Source organism: Sus scrofa, chromosome 13 (assembly GCF_054392235.1).
Source record: "Sus scrofa isolate SSC_HxYL_T2T_F1_AM1 chromosome 13, Sscrofa_HxYL_maternal_Yorkshire_Landrace_v2.0, whole genome shotgun sequence".
Lineage (NCBI taxonomy): Eukaryota > Metazoa > Chordata > Mammalia > Artiodactyla > Suidae > Sus > Sus scrofa.
Window position 1 is genome coordinate 160,538,324 of NC_139395.1, and position 15,133 is coordinate 160,553,456.

The following is a 15,133-nucleotide window of genomic DNA, read 5'->3' on the forward strand; positions in this document are numbered from 1 at the left end:
GAACATAAGGCCACTTTCGGCTGCAAGGGAGGATAGAAAACACAAAGTGAAAATGTGAATTTTATTAAAAAGGAAGATGTGGGGGTGAGATAGGCAATAAAAGGTCATATAACATTGTGCTTCTGATGGAGTTCACTGGGATGAATGTTACTCTGATACAGGGTTGTGCTATGAGAAAGACTCAGAATTGGGAGTCAGAAGGCATGGAGTTAAATGAATAAAATGAGAGTGATGACTACACTTTATCGCATAGGGATGATTTAGGCTCGACTATCATCAACTGAAAAAAAAGTGCTTTACTAACGAAAAAGTATAATCCATAAAGATCTCAGTTAAGATATTTCTGGAGATCCCGTCGTGGCGCAGTGGTTAACGAATCCGACTAGGAACCATGAGGTTGCGGGTTCGGTCCCTGCCCTTGCTCAGTGGGTTAACGATCCAGCGTTGCCGTGAGCTGTGGTGTAGATTGCAGACGCGGCTCGGATCCCGCGTTGCTGTGGCTCTGGCGTAGGCCAGTGGCTACAGCCCCGATTCAACCCCTAGCCTGGGAATCTCCATATGCCGCGGGAGCGGCCCAAGAAATAGCAACAACAACAACAACAACAACGACAAAAAAAAAGACAAAAGACAAAAAAAAAAAAAAAAAAAAAAAAGATATTTCTCATTGCAAGTAAAAAAAAAAAACTTAACTCTGATTGACTTAAGCAATGAGTAGAATGCATTGGCTCTCATACCAGGAACTTTAAAAATGCTGTAGTGATGTGAACTGGGCTCCAGTTTTATTTCTCCGCTACAATTCTCTCAGCTCTGTCTTCTTCCATAAATTGGCCTTATCCAGAGGCAAAGGGTAAGCTATAGACCTCACCTGTGTACACCAAACCATTCACAGCAAAAGAGAAATATATAGCAAGAGAGAAAATCCATGTCCCAGAATTTGTAGTAGAAGTGTCACCATTGGCCTGGCTCACAGCACACAATTTTCTCTGAACTAATCACTGGATAGAATAGTCAGTCTGGCATAGGATATGCACATGTACCTTCCAGAGAACACATCAGCTGCTCAGGAATCTCACGGATTCCCAGTGGAATTCAAAGGCAGTTGGAAAGAGGAAAGAAGACAGCCAGTGAGTATGCACCACAGTGGCTCTCCTGGTACCATTCTCATCACGAAGGCACACAGAACCCTGGGCCTGAGCAATATACAAAAAATGACTGGCAGGGGGCAGTCACTGACCTTCTTCAGTCTCTTCTGTCCTCAGGTCTAGTAGAGAAGTTGAGGATAAAAACCATGCAGGTGACCTCAGAGTAAGTTATATTCCAGAGGGCCCTGGCCTGACTGTCTCTTTAATTCAGTTTGCAGCATTTTCATGAAAATTCTTTTCTCTGCCATACCAAATAGTTCTATCTCAGATTCCCTCTCAAGTTTTTAATTTCCTGCTTTAGAAGCTGCAGTCGGTTTGGCACTCCCTCTCCAAGCACAAACATCCCATTCTGTTCCACTCAGTTAAGCACCTTTTGTGATGTTTAATGCCCTTGTATCAAGGCAGAAAGGCAGCCTAAGCAGCCAGGGGAGCATTCAGAATGTTAAACTCAGAGTACTTTGGTTCCAATGTGGACTGGAGAAAAGATTTGAGATTTAGGTAATATAGACAAGCAAAAAAGTGTCAGGTAGGTTCAGGCTGGGATACTCACTGCAGAGAGCATGATGGAGGTCAGATAATGATGACAGTAAAGACCAGCACTGTGTTAGGGAGAGAGATGCCTTTGGACCTTGTAATGATATTGATGATTAAAAATAAAGACTTTTTAAAGGAGACGTTTATTGCTGTTCAAAAAACCCCAGGTGATAGCAATTTAAAAGTTCCCAACTGGAAAACAAAAACAGGAAATTCTTAGTCTCTTCACCAAAGCCTGGATTTTGATGACAGTCATAGACTATGAAAGCTGGAAGGGCTTGGAGATTATTTCTGCAGTTGCTTCTAAAATGTCATCCAACCTCAAGAAATTTCTGGCCACATTATAGTGAACAGGATTCTGGATGGGCCTCAGAGTCTGCATTTTAAAAGAGCTCCCCACAGTTCTGTTGTGGCACAGTGGATTAAGGATCTGGCATTGTCAGCGGCTTGCTGTGGCTCAGGTTCAATCCCTAGCCCAGGAACTTCCACATGATGTGGGCGTGGCCAAAAAAAAGAACTCTCCCATGATTCTCATGCACCTAAACTTTGAGCAGTTCTGAACTAAACCTTCATTAGGAGAGCTGCTTGTTCAAAATTCCAGCTGTTGGTCTACCCAAGATCTACCAAACCAGAATTTCCAAGGGTGGCCCTAAGGTCTATGGCAATTATAATAAGCCCTTAGTCCCAGGCCCACTCTCATCCTAACTGATTTGTGCAGCCAGCTGGCCATCTGCTACAAACTGACATGGAGGAGCCACAAATCTGTAAAACCATATTTCACAGATGAGGAAAGTGGGATTCAGAGAAAGGAAAAAAATCTTTATTTATTACCCTATCTTGCCCTATAGCAATTCCCTCCTCCCAAAAAAATAAGATAGAGAAAGAAAAAGAAGGGAGGGAGGGAGGGAGGGAGGGAGGGAGGGAGGGAAGAAGGGAAGAAGGAAGGAAGGGGGAGAGGGAGGAAGGAGAGAAAAAGAGAGAGAGAAAGAAAGAAAGGAAAGAGAGAGAGAGAAAGTCCAAATGTGGCAAACAAAAATGGAGTGAAGAGGCTAATCAGAGAAATAATTCCATCTTTGCCCCTTGGATGTCTTCCCCCAAACAACTAAAAAGCCATCTCTTAGAGTAGGGGTTCTTAATCTGAGAAGTCCGTGAACTTGGATATAAATAAAATTACTTCTTTATTTTTACTAAACCGAAATTAAGCACTTCTTTCAATTATGAATGGCAGCATCAACTCCCAGCAGAACTCCTTTGTGTCACCAGTTGAAATCACAGATATGTATATCCTCAAATCACATTACAGTTTTTCCAGACACTAAAATACCATTGGCACTTATCAGTGCTTTGAAACATAGGAATTTGGTTTTTTTTTTTTTTAAAGTATCGTTCATTTACAATGTTCCTTCAATTTCTGCTGTATAGCAAAGTGACCCAGCCACCCATAAACACCCCCTTTTTTTTTTTCATTTTCCATCAGGTTCTTACCCAAGAGACTGGATACAGTTCCCTGTGCTGTAGCAGGACCCCATCCCCCATCGGTTCTAAATGCAACAGTCTGCATCTACCAACCCCACTCTCCTGTCTCTACCTCCTCTACCTTGGCAAACACAAATCTGCCCTTCATGTCCATGATCTGTTTCTGTTTTGAAGATAGGTCGTTTGTGCCATATTTTAGACTCCACGTATAAGTGATATCATAAAGTGTTTGTCCTTTAGTTTTGGACCTGCCCCTAAATCTTATCATTTAATGCATTATTATTATTGTCATCATTATTTATTATTATTATTTAATGCATTATGATTATTATCATCACATATTTTAATTTTTATTAGTATCACATATTTTTTAAAGCGTTGCTGTATTTTGATGTAATTGGTATCCTTTGTGATTCATTGTATTTTATTTTATGCATTTAGAAAGCTTCTTCTGAGAATGAACCATGAGGTCAAAGGGATCCATGGGATAAAGAATGCTTAAGGAGCCCTAGGGACAAGTATTTCTGAAGATAAAGTCATGCCCCCTCCTAACACCCCCTAGACCAGGGGTTCCCAAACCTCCTAGGCAGCAAAAATCACTGAACTGACTTACTATTCTGAGTGGGGCCTAAGAAGCATTTTTACAAGAGCTTCGGGTGATCTGGGAAATGCTGCCTTATCAGTAAATTTGGGAAATGCTGCCTTAGGCTGTGTCTGTTGAAAATCAATACCCAGCTTTAGTACCTGAAGTCATTCTCTTGCTTCTCCCACCTTCTGTGTTGCCAAAGGGAGTTAGTTCTATTCATTAGCAAGTGAGAGTAATACCACCTGGCTGCTGTAGAATTCTGAAGTGAGTTATTCATTAAAATTTAGGAGAAAGGTAGAATCATGTCTCTAAAAAGCCTTAAATCAATCAGATTTTTTTTTTGCTTTTGCTTTTCGTCTGCTTTAATTTCAGACATCACTTTACCTTTCATGTTTTCCCAACACTCTGTACCCTTGTCACTGTCAGCACTTATCACATCCCATCGTAGTTATTTCCTTAGTGTCTATCTCCTGGGCCCTCAATTCCCCCGTTCCCACTCACATAGGACTACCCCTAACACACGCACACACACTCACACTCAAGCACACACATATACACACACTATAGTATGACGCCCTGGGGACAAAAACAGATGTAACTGACCTCAGTACACCAACCCCAGTAAAGTATCTGTCCTATAGTGGGCACTCCAAAAACACCAGATGTGTGGATGGACAGATGGACAGATGCCAACTCCTTTCCCTCCTAAGATATGAGAATGGAGTTAAATTGGACACTTCCCAGAAGCAGCGTGTCAAGGTGCTGATCTCTGAGAGGCAAACAAGAGAAATGGTTAATATTAAGGGTTTGAAATTCCAGCTCCTTTTACTAGTCATGTGTCCTTTGGCAAATTCTTTGACCCCTCCCAGGTTCTATTTCTTTATCTATAAATTGGAAATAATATTTACCTCATTCGGTTGCTGTGAGAGTTACTTAGCACATTCTTGGCCCTTTCACCTCTTTATTGATTGCTCACTATTATTTACTTGGTGTGGAAGACCCCAGTTTGGGGAAAAAAAAAAAAAGGATTTCCATTACATATCCCGCCAATTAGAGATTCATCTTGTCGAGTAAGCTCCGGGGAAGGCCAAGTGATGGCACCTTAGCGGGAATTACTTAAATCAGCTAATCAGACTGTTTTCTCCTTGACACTTAGCTGAGATCAAGGAGAGAATGGGGATTTTGCTGGCAGAAGTGGAGACAGGAAAAGAAGATAGCCAGTACGGGGTAGCACAGTGGGGGCCTGGAAACCAGAGGACAGCTGGAGGGCTTTGGCCTTCAGGGGCTCAAGAAACCAGAGACCAAAGAAACCTGCCAGGTGAATACTTTTACTAGGTCCCAGAGTCAGCAGTCCCCACTGTTTTGCGCTGTTTTTCTGCAACTCTGGGATACAGGCAGTCAGAAAGAGGGGTGTCATTCCCTAAAAGAGGGATGATGTGGTCTGTCACACACAAATTCTTCATTAGCACATGGCTTTCTCCTTCCCCTTTGTGTCCACCCACTTCCATCCCTTTCCAACTGCTGCCTGCTCCTCCCTGACACCCCCATAGCAGGCTGCGGAACAACCTACACTCCAGTCCCCCTTCTGCCTCTACTGGCCATGGCACCCTGGCTGAGGTGCTGAACCTCTCTAAGCTGCAGTCTCTTTCTCTGCAATGCAGATAACAACAGCCCTCTCTCACAGGACAATAATCAGCAATAGAACCACGAACGTAAAGTGCATTGCAGACATGGAACAATTCCTAAGCATTCAATAAAGAGTAATTCTTAGTATCCACACAGATTATGTCTGAGACAATTCATTCTTTCGGAATAAATTTGCAGGTTTGGGCACTGCTCTAGGAGCTGGGATGCAGCAGCAAATAAGTAAAAGTCCCTGATCCTATTAGGTTAAGTCGCAGTCATTTAATCTCCTATCAAATAAGCATATAATGTACCATCGAAAAGCTTTAAGAGCGGGAGTTCATGTTGTGGCTCAGCAGTAACAAAACTGCCTACTATCCATGAGGGTGCAGGTTTGATCCCTGGCCTCACTCAGAGGGCTAAGTGTCTGACATCTGCCATGAGCTATGGAGTAGGTCGCAGATGTGGCTTGGATCCTGCACTGCTGTGGCTGTGGCATAGGCCGGCAGCTACAGCTCTGATTTGATCCCTAGCCTGGGAACCTCCATATGCTGCACATGTGGCCCTAAAAAGAAAAAAAAAAAAAAAAAGCTTTAAGAGAATATACAGTTTTTTAAAAAAATCAGGTATCAAATTATCAGCGTCTAAAGTTTCAAAGTTACTGAAAGGGTCATGTGGGTCAGTGACACATAGATTGAGATCTCAATAAATGTTAGCTTGTATTAACAATAAGAATCTCACAATGACTTCTAGTTATTTTATTCAAATACTTGCCTCTCTAGTTAAAAGTTCTTCAAGGACAGGGTCTGAAGACGTTTTTTAAAACCTCTTAAAAATACATAACATACCCTCCATGAACAAAGTATTAGGAACTTCACAAGCACTTGCTTTATGAATGAGTAAAGACATCCAACAAGCACTGGAGTTTGCTACCGTTCTAACTGTCCTGTCTCACCTACACTGTCCCCCAGCAACATACACAAAGAGGCACTCACGATTTTGTACCCAAAAATGGGTTTTCCTCAATTTAAGACACAAGTTGCATAGTAGACATATGTTAAGAGATCTGGTATACAAAATTCACCTTTTGAATTCGTGGCACAGTGGAAACGAATCCGACTAGGAACAATGAGATTGCAGGTTCGATCCCTAGCCTTGCTCAGTGGGTTGAGGATCCAGCATTGCTGTGAGCTGTGGTGTGGGTCACAGACATGGCTTGGATCTGGCATTGCTGTGGCTGTGGTGTAGGCCAGCAGCTGTAGCTCCAATTGGACCCCTAGCCTGGGAACTACCATATGCTGTGGGTGTGGCCCTAAAAAGCAATCACTCACTCAATCAATAAATCAGTCAATAATAAAATTCACCTTTTGCAAGAAGTTTTTATTGCATTCGACTGTCCTATGGACTAAGCAAAAACATCTATTCTGGCTCCCTTAAATCAGTGTGTTATGACTGTATACGTCCCTTTTAAAAAGCTTTTCATTCTCAGAATTCCTACAAATTTATATTGGGTTTTATTTATATAGAGTCAAATTGCTGAACTGAGAGAGGGAAAGTAAATCTATAACTAAAGGAACAAAAATGATGACTTCATCACTGGTTTGAACTTTGCATTATTGCTTTTAAACAAAATATTTTTAGTCAGAGTTTCTCATAATAGAGCCTAGAGATGACCAAATATAGGGAGAAAATCAAATGCTGAAAAGGAAATAAATCCAAGGGGACAGAAGTTATTAGGGAAAGGGAAAGAGAGAAAGAGGCTTCCAGAACTTTGCATTAGTACCATAAAACAAAGCTGTACAGTAAAGTAACCTTGTGATTTAACAAGAGCCTTGGATGAGAAAAATTAGACCAAGGAACAAAACCATCTTGATAAACTATTATTTGCTCTGTTTTTCCCTAGAGAAGCTACTTCAGAGGCTATAGAACCTGGTTTCACTCCCCTTTCTCTCAAATATCTACCGGGCCCGCCCAGAAGGGATATCATGAGCACACAGTTATAGCCTGGGGTAACAAGCTTCACAGATTTCCCCTTGAAAACCATAGTCCCCAAGAATGGCACCCTAGAGGCAAGGAGCTGGCAAATGCACAAAAGCCTCGGGCCCAAGAATGGCATTGTGGACATTCTGAAAGTGAGTCTCCCTGATATATCTCTCTGGCTCAATTAGGATACATTAAAAAAATTAAATTAAATAGAAATGTGCTAGAATATAAATTAAAGATGTGGTAGAGATATGCAATGGAATATTACTCAGCCATAAAAAAGAATGAAATAATGCCATTGGCAACAACACGGATGGACCTAGAAATTATCACACTAAGTGAAGTTAGTAAAAGACAAACATCACATGATATCACTTATATGTGGAATCTTAAAAAGGGATACAAATGAACTTATTTGCAGAACAGGAACAGACTCACAGACTTTTGAAAAACTTATGGTTACCAAAGGGGACAGAGGAGGGGAGGGGGATGGACTGGGAGTTTAGGACTGGCATATGCATGCTGAGGTATACGGAATGACTGGCCAACAGGGACCTGCTGTATAGCACAGGAAATTCCATATTTTGTGATAATGTATGTGGGAAAAGTATCTGAAAGAGAAAGAATGCGTGTACATATATAACTGAAGCACTTTGTTGTACAGCAGAAATTATCACAACCGTATAAATCAACTATACTTCAGTAAAACTTTAAAAAATGAAAAAAATAGAACATAGATTAAATTACCTAATTTCTTGATTTATTTCTAAGTGCTCCAAGGAGGAGTTATGGAGCTTAGAACACACGTGTAAATGCAGGAGGTCATCCTCACTGGTTCTGTGAGTAGTAAATCTGGCTCTGTGAGGATCTGGCCCCCTTTTTCAAAGCCTTGGACACACCTTTCCCCCCACATCTTGGTGAGAGGACCATGGTGTCAAAGGCAGGCATACTGGCACAGATTTATTTTACATAGGCTCTTACAGATGTTGTTAAAGCTTCCACGTTTTAAAACCAGAAGCCTGATGGATTTTCATTTTGGAGGTGAGTTTTATGCAAAATGTGCTCTCAGCTTATTTCCTGATACATGGTGAGCTCTCCACTGGGTGGAAGGCTTTGGAGAGGCAGTTTTGGCACAGTGCACACATTTGGCATTCAGCCAACGTCTTTTACTACCAGTTGTGCATTGACGGGCATATCACTTAACCATGATGAGCTTTAGTTCCCTCCTGAGTTTGAACTGTATCAGTGATTCGCAAAACTTTAAAAATGAAGATTCACAGCCCAAAGATCTAGAGACTGTGACTCGGTAGGTTTAGGGAGGTGTTCAAAATTCTCCATCTTTGGAGTTCCCGCTGTGGCGCAGTGGTTAACGACTCTGACTAGGAACCATGAGGTTGCAGGTTCGATCCCTGGCCTTGCTCATTAGGTTAAAGATCCGGCGTTGCCGTGAGCTGTGGTGTAAATTGCAGACGCGGCTCGGATCCCGCTTTGCTGTGGCTCTGGCGTAGGCCAGTGGCTACAGCTCTGATTTGACCCCTAGCCTGGGAACCTCCATATGCCGAGGGAAGTGGCCCTAGAGAAGGCAAAAAGACAAAAAAAAAAAAAAAAAAAAAAAAAAAAAAAAAAAACAAAAAAAAAACTCCATCTTTAATACACACCCCACTGTGGACCACATTTTGAAAAACACTGAACTAATAGATTTGGAAGATCCCTTCCAGCACGAACATTCTGTGAAATTGTCCTTTCTTTGGCAACCAACCCTGGTCAGCCTGACATTCCCTCGATGGTTACCTACCCTTGGGAGAGCATGTCTGCGTCTGTGCAGAGCAGCCTACGGAAGGTGGTGGAGTTGATTGGGTTGTTGTCCCTTTGCTGGGGGAAAACTAACACCCTTGTCTCTGATGCCCAGGTAACAGGTGGAGTCTGGAATTTCAGCCGAGTCTGCTGCGATGTTTTCGTCACCCTGGATGTCATGATGTGTACAGCCAGCATCCTGAACCTCTGTGCCATCAGCATCGACAGGTAAGGCTGGGCTTCCCTTCCAGACTTAGGAGAGAGGTGGTCTAGATCAGGTGGTGAGGGAAACCACATAGAGAAATTACTCTGGCTGTATTCGAGGCACAGGCTTTGCATCTGAGGGCAATGGGGTCACTGGGGTCACTGGCAAGTACAACTTGTCACTGGGACATTTTCTTTTCTCTCTTTTTCTTTTCTTTCTTTCTTTTTATTTTTTTTTTTTTTGTATTTTGTCTTTTGTCTTTTTAGGGCCACACCCTTGGCATATGGAACCTCCCAGGCCAGGGGTCAAATCAGAGCTATAGCCACTGGCCTACACCACAGCAAAAGCAACACCAGATCCAAGCTGCGTCTGCAACCTACACTACAGGCCACAGCAACGCCTGATCCTTAACCTACTAAGCGAGGCCATGGATTGAACCTGCGTCCTCATGGATACTAGTCAGGTTCATTAACCACTGAGCCACAATGGGAACTCATCTCTTTTTCTTCTAAACCATGGTTTGTAGATGAGAAACTCCTGTGACAGGAGAGAACTAACCATAGGCTATAGGCTTTCCTTTCCCCCAGCTCCCTAAAAGAGGATTCTGGGTTTGCTTTTCACTCACCATCCTTGGTGCTCTTATAATTCCTAATTTTTTATGGGGTAGGGGGACAAGGAGGTGAGCTGAGCTGACATGGTTCAAGAAAATGTTGCTGTTGCTATTTTGTTTGTTTTTGGCAAAGGGAGGAAGACAGGGAGGAGAGCCAAAGACCAAATGGGGAGAGAAGAGCTTGGGAGTATTTGTGAGGAGAGAGAGGGGAGTGGATGGGGGAGAAAAGTAATTTTAGAAAATGTGGCCATGACCTATTTATTTCCTTCAATAGAGTTTAAGAAAACCAAGTAACGAATGACGGTCTTTAGAATTGCCTTTTGGCTGCTGGAGTGGATTTCTGTGATTTTGACATGACCCTGTGTGTTCCACCAGAATAACATCACTTTCCATTCCTAAGGATGTACTGCCCCAGCTCTGGGGACCTCTGGTCCTCACTTCCCCTCTCTTTCCCTTTCCCCTGCCTTAGTCAGATCTGCCTTGGCTCCCACAGATATCTCCGGCCCAGGGAGCACCCTGGGGGAGGGAGGTCACCTATGGCCTCTGTTGATGGTCAAGAGTCTCCAGTAGCCCCTTCTCTGAGGCCCCATTCACCTCTTCTCTTCCAACACTCTTTGCCCCAGGAATAGTATCTCTTCACTCCATAGCTCTAACAGGTGACCCCAAAGAAAACCTGCCATCTATTGAGAATTTACCGCTTTGTGCTAAGGCATGTCAAAGCCTTAACTCGTTTCTTTTCACAGCAACTCTTCAGTGATGGTATTATCTTCATTTTCAGCTTCTAAGAATAGTTAAGGAATGTGCCCAAAGTCACACAGCTAGCACGAAGCTGTGCCAGGATTTGAATTCATGTTCACCTGGCCCTGAGTTAATCATCTTAGGCTTTGTGCCAAGCCTTCTCAAATCTTCAGCTACACCCCAAATTTCCCCCCTGATTTCCAGTCCATGTTACCTCCTGGATATACCACTGGCTCCTACAAGGCAAAATGTTAAAGACCAAATCATCAAGCCATCCAAGCACCAAACCATCTTCACTTGGTGATCTCTCATGGGCCAAGTGGTTCTCCTGGAATCTTGCATTTTGTTCCACTCCTCCCTCTTCCTCATCTCCCACAATAAGCAGTCTAGGCTCATAGACTCTTATTTCTGAAATGTTTTCTAAATGGGCCCCATCTTCCCTCTCTTACTGCACCTGCTTATTTTAGGCTCCTATGACCCCTCATCTGGGCTTCTACCACAGCCTCCTAACTGGCTCTTGAACCACTCTCAGAATTATTCCCCCAGAAGTAAAACCCAAACACCCACTGCCCCACTCAAAATGCTTCAGTGTCTCCTTGGCCTGCAGAATAAAAATTAAAGCTACCTTTACAGCCTAAGAGTCAGAGTTTTCCACAATATGGCCTCAATCTACCTTTTTAATCTCATCTCCTTTTGGTTGCCCTTTAGCTCTCTCATGCTCCAAGGCCCACCACACTAGGTCCCTTTCGTGAAGCCCTTCCAAATGCCTACAACATAATTCAGTCTCCCCTGAACTCTCATGGTGCTTCCACTGTGACCACATTATAGCATCTCCAGGCCGCCTTTTGCTAAGTCTTACTGCAGGTCCTCCTCACTTCCCTAGTGTGACATTCGTGTGACCCTATGACTGTCCATGTCAACAGCCCTAAACATCCCTGCATGTGTGTGACCAAATAATGGACATGAAAACCCTACCCTCTAGTGACACTGCAGACCAACTAATCAACTCGATGGTCTTTTGACTTTTATCATGTGATTGGCTATCACTTGACCAGCAGGACTTGACTGGCTATCCTGAGAAGGAAAATTAAAGATTGTGTCCATAATGGAATACCATTAGAGAATGTGCTAAAAAATAAAGGGATACAGTTGCATAACTCTGTAAATATACCCCCCAAACCTCACATTCATTTATTTTTATTTATGTATTTATTTATTGTCTTTTGTCTTTTTAGGGCCGCACCTGCAGCATATGGAGGTTCTTAGGATAGGGGTCGAATTGGAGCTGTAGCCACCAGCCTATGCCAGAGCCACAGCAATGAAGGATCTGAGCCGCATCTGTGACCCACACCACACCTCACAGCAACACCAGATCCTTAACCCACTGAGCAAGGCCAGGGATTGAACCCAAGTCCTCATGGATGCTAGTCGGGTCTGTTAACCACTGAACCATGATGGGAACTCGGTCACACTGATTTATATACTTAGATGAATTGTGTGGTATGTGAAGTATATCTCCATAATGCTATTAAAAAGTGAAGAGAGGTGTGCCCTTGTGGTGCAGTGGGTTAAGGATCCAATGTCATGGCTACGGTGCAGGTTTGACCCCTGGCCCAGGAATTTCCACATGCCTTGGGCACCGCAAAAAAAAAAAAAAAAAAAAAAAAGGTGAAGGAACAGTTGTGGATTTTATAATATTTTTAGCTCTCTGAGAATAGAACTCTTCCAACAACATCTACATCTTTTGTGTGATTTCAGGATATTTAGTACCCATTTTCGAAAATATGTTATTTACAGAAGTAACAGCCTGCATCTGGTTTGTTACATCATCACCTCCAACACCCCAAACTACCATATCATCCTGGCTCTTCATCACCTGTGAATCTCCTCGTGCTGCCTATGACAGAGCCTTTAACGAGGAATAGTACATTGAATTCCACAGCCCCTGCCTGATGGTAGCCAATGTTTATACCACGACATGCACCTTCAGAAAAGACATGAGAGAGTAGATCAGGTCAGCCTTGGAGGAGAGAGGGAAGAGCTGTCCCAAGAGAGCTTCTAGGACAGGCTCTGGGATAGCAGCCCCATCCCCAGCCTTCTAGTTCCAACCCTACTCTCTCTCAATTATCTTTGAAATTGTGCCTATCCATTCCACTCGTACACATTTACACATCTAGGGCTGGCAGGTGAGACTGTGCAAGTTGTGTTCCGACTGGAGCGTGGGAAGACTTGAGTAAACCAAGAGTGGGCACCTTTTTGCAATTCACCAGCCTGGAAAGGGTATCTTTTTCTAACTTACCCCAAAGCACCATTTTGCTGACAGTAGCCATGCTTAACACACACTTGTACTTGCACCTCTTAAAATACAACACACAAGAACAAACCTTGAATTGGATCTGGTCCTATCCAGGGAGAACTCCCAGAATGCATGGCGCTCACCTACCTGCAATCTGAGGAACAAGTCCCACCTTAGACCCCTGTGGACAAGGATGCTTCCTTCTTGGCTTGTTGGTCTACACGAACCAATCCTCACCAGGCTTCAAATGGAGCCTCCTCCCTCTCCTAGGAATGAAAATAGGCCTTGGAAAAGCTGTCTCCATTATCCTTCGCAGCAGTTTGCAGTACACGGCATTAAATTCTGTTCATGGGATGCCAAATAGCCAGTCAATTCATTAAAAATGCAGTCATTCATGCAGACCTTTGGTCTTCGTACAATGCTAGTCACCCATCTGACAAACTTGACCAAATGGATTCAGCATTTTTTGGTCATGAAGCCCTGATCTGTAATAACAGGGTGGTAAGAGATAGGAAAGAAAAGAAAATGATAAAAAGGGTTTTTGAAAGCAAGTAATACTATTGTCATTAGATTCTCAGGCATAGCTCTGGAGGCTGGGATTAATGCAGCCTTTTCTTTTTTAAAAAGCAGAGTGGGTGAGCACAACCCCCCATCTCTCCCTTGGCTCCTTGCCTCCCAGTGGGCCAGCCCCCTCCCACCGCATCCTGGGTCAGAACTAACACGAGGAGAGGGCTGAGAAAGTGTCAAAGGAGGAGGACACGATCGGAGCGGTGAGAATTCGAGTCCTCCGCAAGCAAGGAGCCCCGGGAATAATGCAACCAAATTCATTCACCAGGGAGTTCTTTAAGTGGCTCTCAAATGGCACCCATCACACAGGCAAGCCTCCGCGTCTTTGCAGCGAGCACAATAGGTACCAGATGAGTCACAGGCACCTTGGATTTTTCGTTTGCATCTAAATAAGCACTTTATATTTGCAAGGGGCTTTCCAGTCATTTGCAAAAAGCTTTCTCCTTCAACAATTCCACTAGGGGAGTCCACAGAACTAAAGATTTATTGAGCCCCCTGTCTGACCAAATAAAAGGTGGTGAAAAGCAGCCCTCACCGAGCCTGGGGCTCATTAAACCCAGGCGGGGAGTTAGACTCAGGCCCTCCCACCAGCCCAGCCTCCTTCCTCCCCCTCTGCAGCTTCCTCTGGAGGCACTCTCGCCAGTTCCCCCACACACACACCTCCCTCCCCAGGACAGAGCTCCAGGCTGAGGTCACCTTCTACAGGGATCCTAAGACTCTCAGTAGAGTGACAAGCCCATGAACCCCAGTCCCAGAACTGAGAGTCAGAAGGGGCATCATAGTTTAATTCATTTGTGCAGAAATGTCACATGCTCCCAGGGGTCCTGCAGCCTGTTAGTTCTGGGACTAGAAACTGGAGTCTCCCACACCACTCCTACGTCCTTTTCATCAAGTGGCCTCTTTACTGGTGGAGATGGGGATGGGACGCTGAGAGAGGAGCCACCATCCAGGAAGGCAGGCCACCCCTCTAGGCGCAATTTCCTGGGAGTAAACCAGGCACATTTCCTTTGTCTTCAGTGCCCTGGCTACCTCCATGCTAATCCTAACTTGAGTGAATCTAAAAGCAGCAAGAGTAGAACTAGCTACCATTTATTTAGCATGTAGTGTGTGCCAGGCAAGAGCTTGTCATTATTGCTAATCCTCACAACGCCCTAGCAAGGTAGGTGTATTATCTGCATTCTGTATAAGTAAAGATCTTTATGATTCTAGACTGTGTAGGTAAGCTTGCCCAGATGGCACAGCTGATGGGTACAGAAGTAAGGATTCAGTCAGCATCTTTCTACTCCAGATCACTGCCTTAGAGGCCCTTAGCCATACTCCAGGCCCCTCTAGCTCTGAGCCACACTGCCTGGCTGGAAATCCTGGCTCTACCGCTTAATAACAATGTGACATTGAGCAAGTCAGTTAACCTCTCTGGGCCTCAGTTCCTTTATCTGTTCAGTGGAGATAATAGCAAAAGGGTCGTTATGAAGATTAAATGAGTTAATATTTGTAAAGCACTTTGAACAGTTGCCCAGCACATAAAAAGTGCTTTATACTTGTGTGTTTGTTAAACAAATAAATTTAATGTTCCCTGATA

At 43.7% G+C, this 15,133-nt stretch overlaps 3 protein-coding genes across 12 annotated transcripts in view; 2 read left to right on the top strand and 1 right to left on the bottom strand.

Moving 5' to 3' along the window:
* NAA50 (N-alpha-acetyltransferase 50, NatE catalytic subunit) overlaps window positions 1–15,133 on the top strand; it is a 574,571-nt gene that overhangs the window by 140,127 nt on the left and 419,311 nt on the right. The gene's annotated exons all lie outside the window — the stretch shown is intronic.
* The window catches only part of TIGIT (T cell immunoreceptor with Ig and ITIM domains), a 125,627-nt gene that overhangs the window by 109,822 nt on the left and 672 nt on the right, over window positions 1–15,133 (bottom strand). For 4 of the 7 annotated variants that reach the window (XM_084991287.1, XM_084991291.1, XM_084991288.1 and 1 more), the window contains exon 2: window positions 13,135–13,253. The gene's annotated coding sequence lies outside the window, so the exon portion shown is untranslated. Of the gene's footprint in view, window positions 1–9,139; window positions 9,408–13,134; window positions 13,473–15,133 lie in introns of all 7 variants that reach the window. The other 3 variants (XM_021070349.2, XM_084991289.1, XM_084991290.1) reach the window with 2 other exon arrangements.
* Window positions 1–15,133, top strand: part of DRD3 (dopamine receptor D3) — a 47,327-nt gene that overhangs the window by 11,621 nt on the left and 20,573 nt on the right. For all 4 annotated transcript variants that reach the window (XM_021070345.2, XM_021070346.2, XM_021070347.2 and 1 more), the window contains exon 4: window positions 9,254–9,366. In XM_021070345.2, the coding sequence (XP_020926004.1) occupies window positions 9,254–9,366 (113 nt within the window). The remainder of the gene's footprint in view (window positions 1–9,253; window positions 9,367–15,133) is intronic.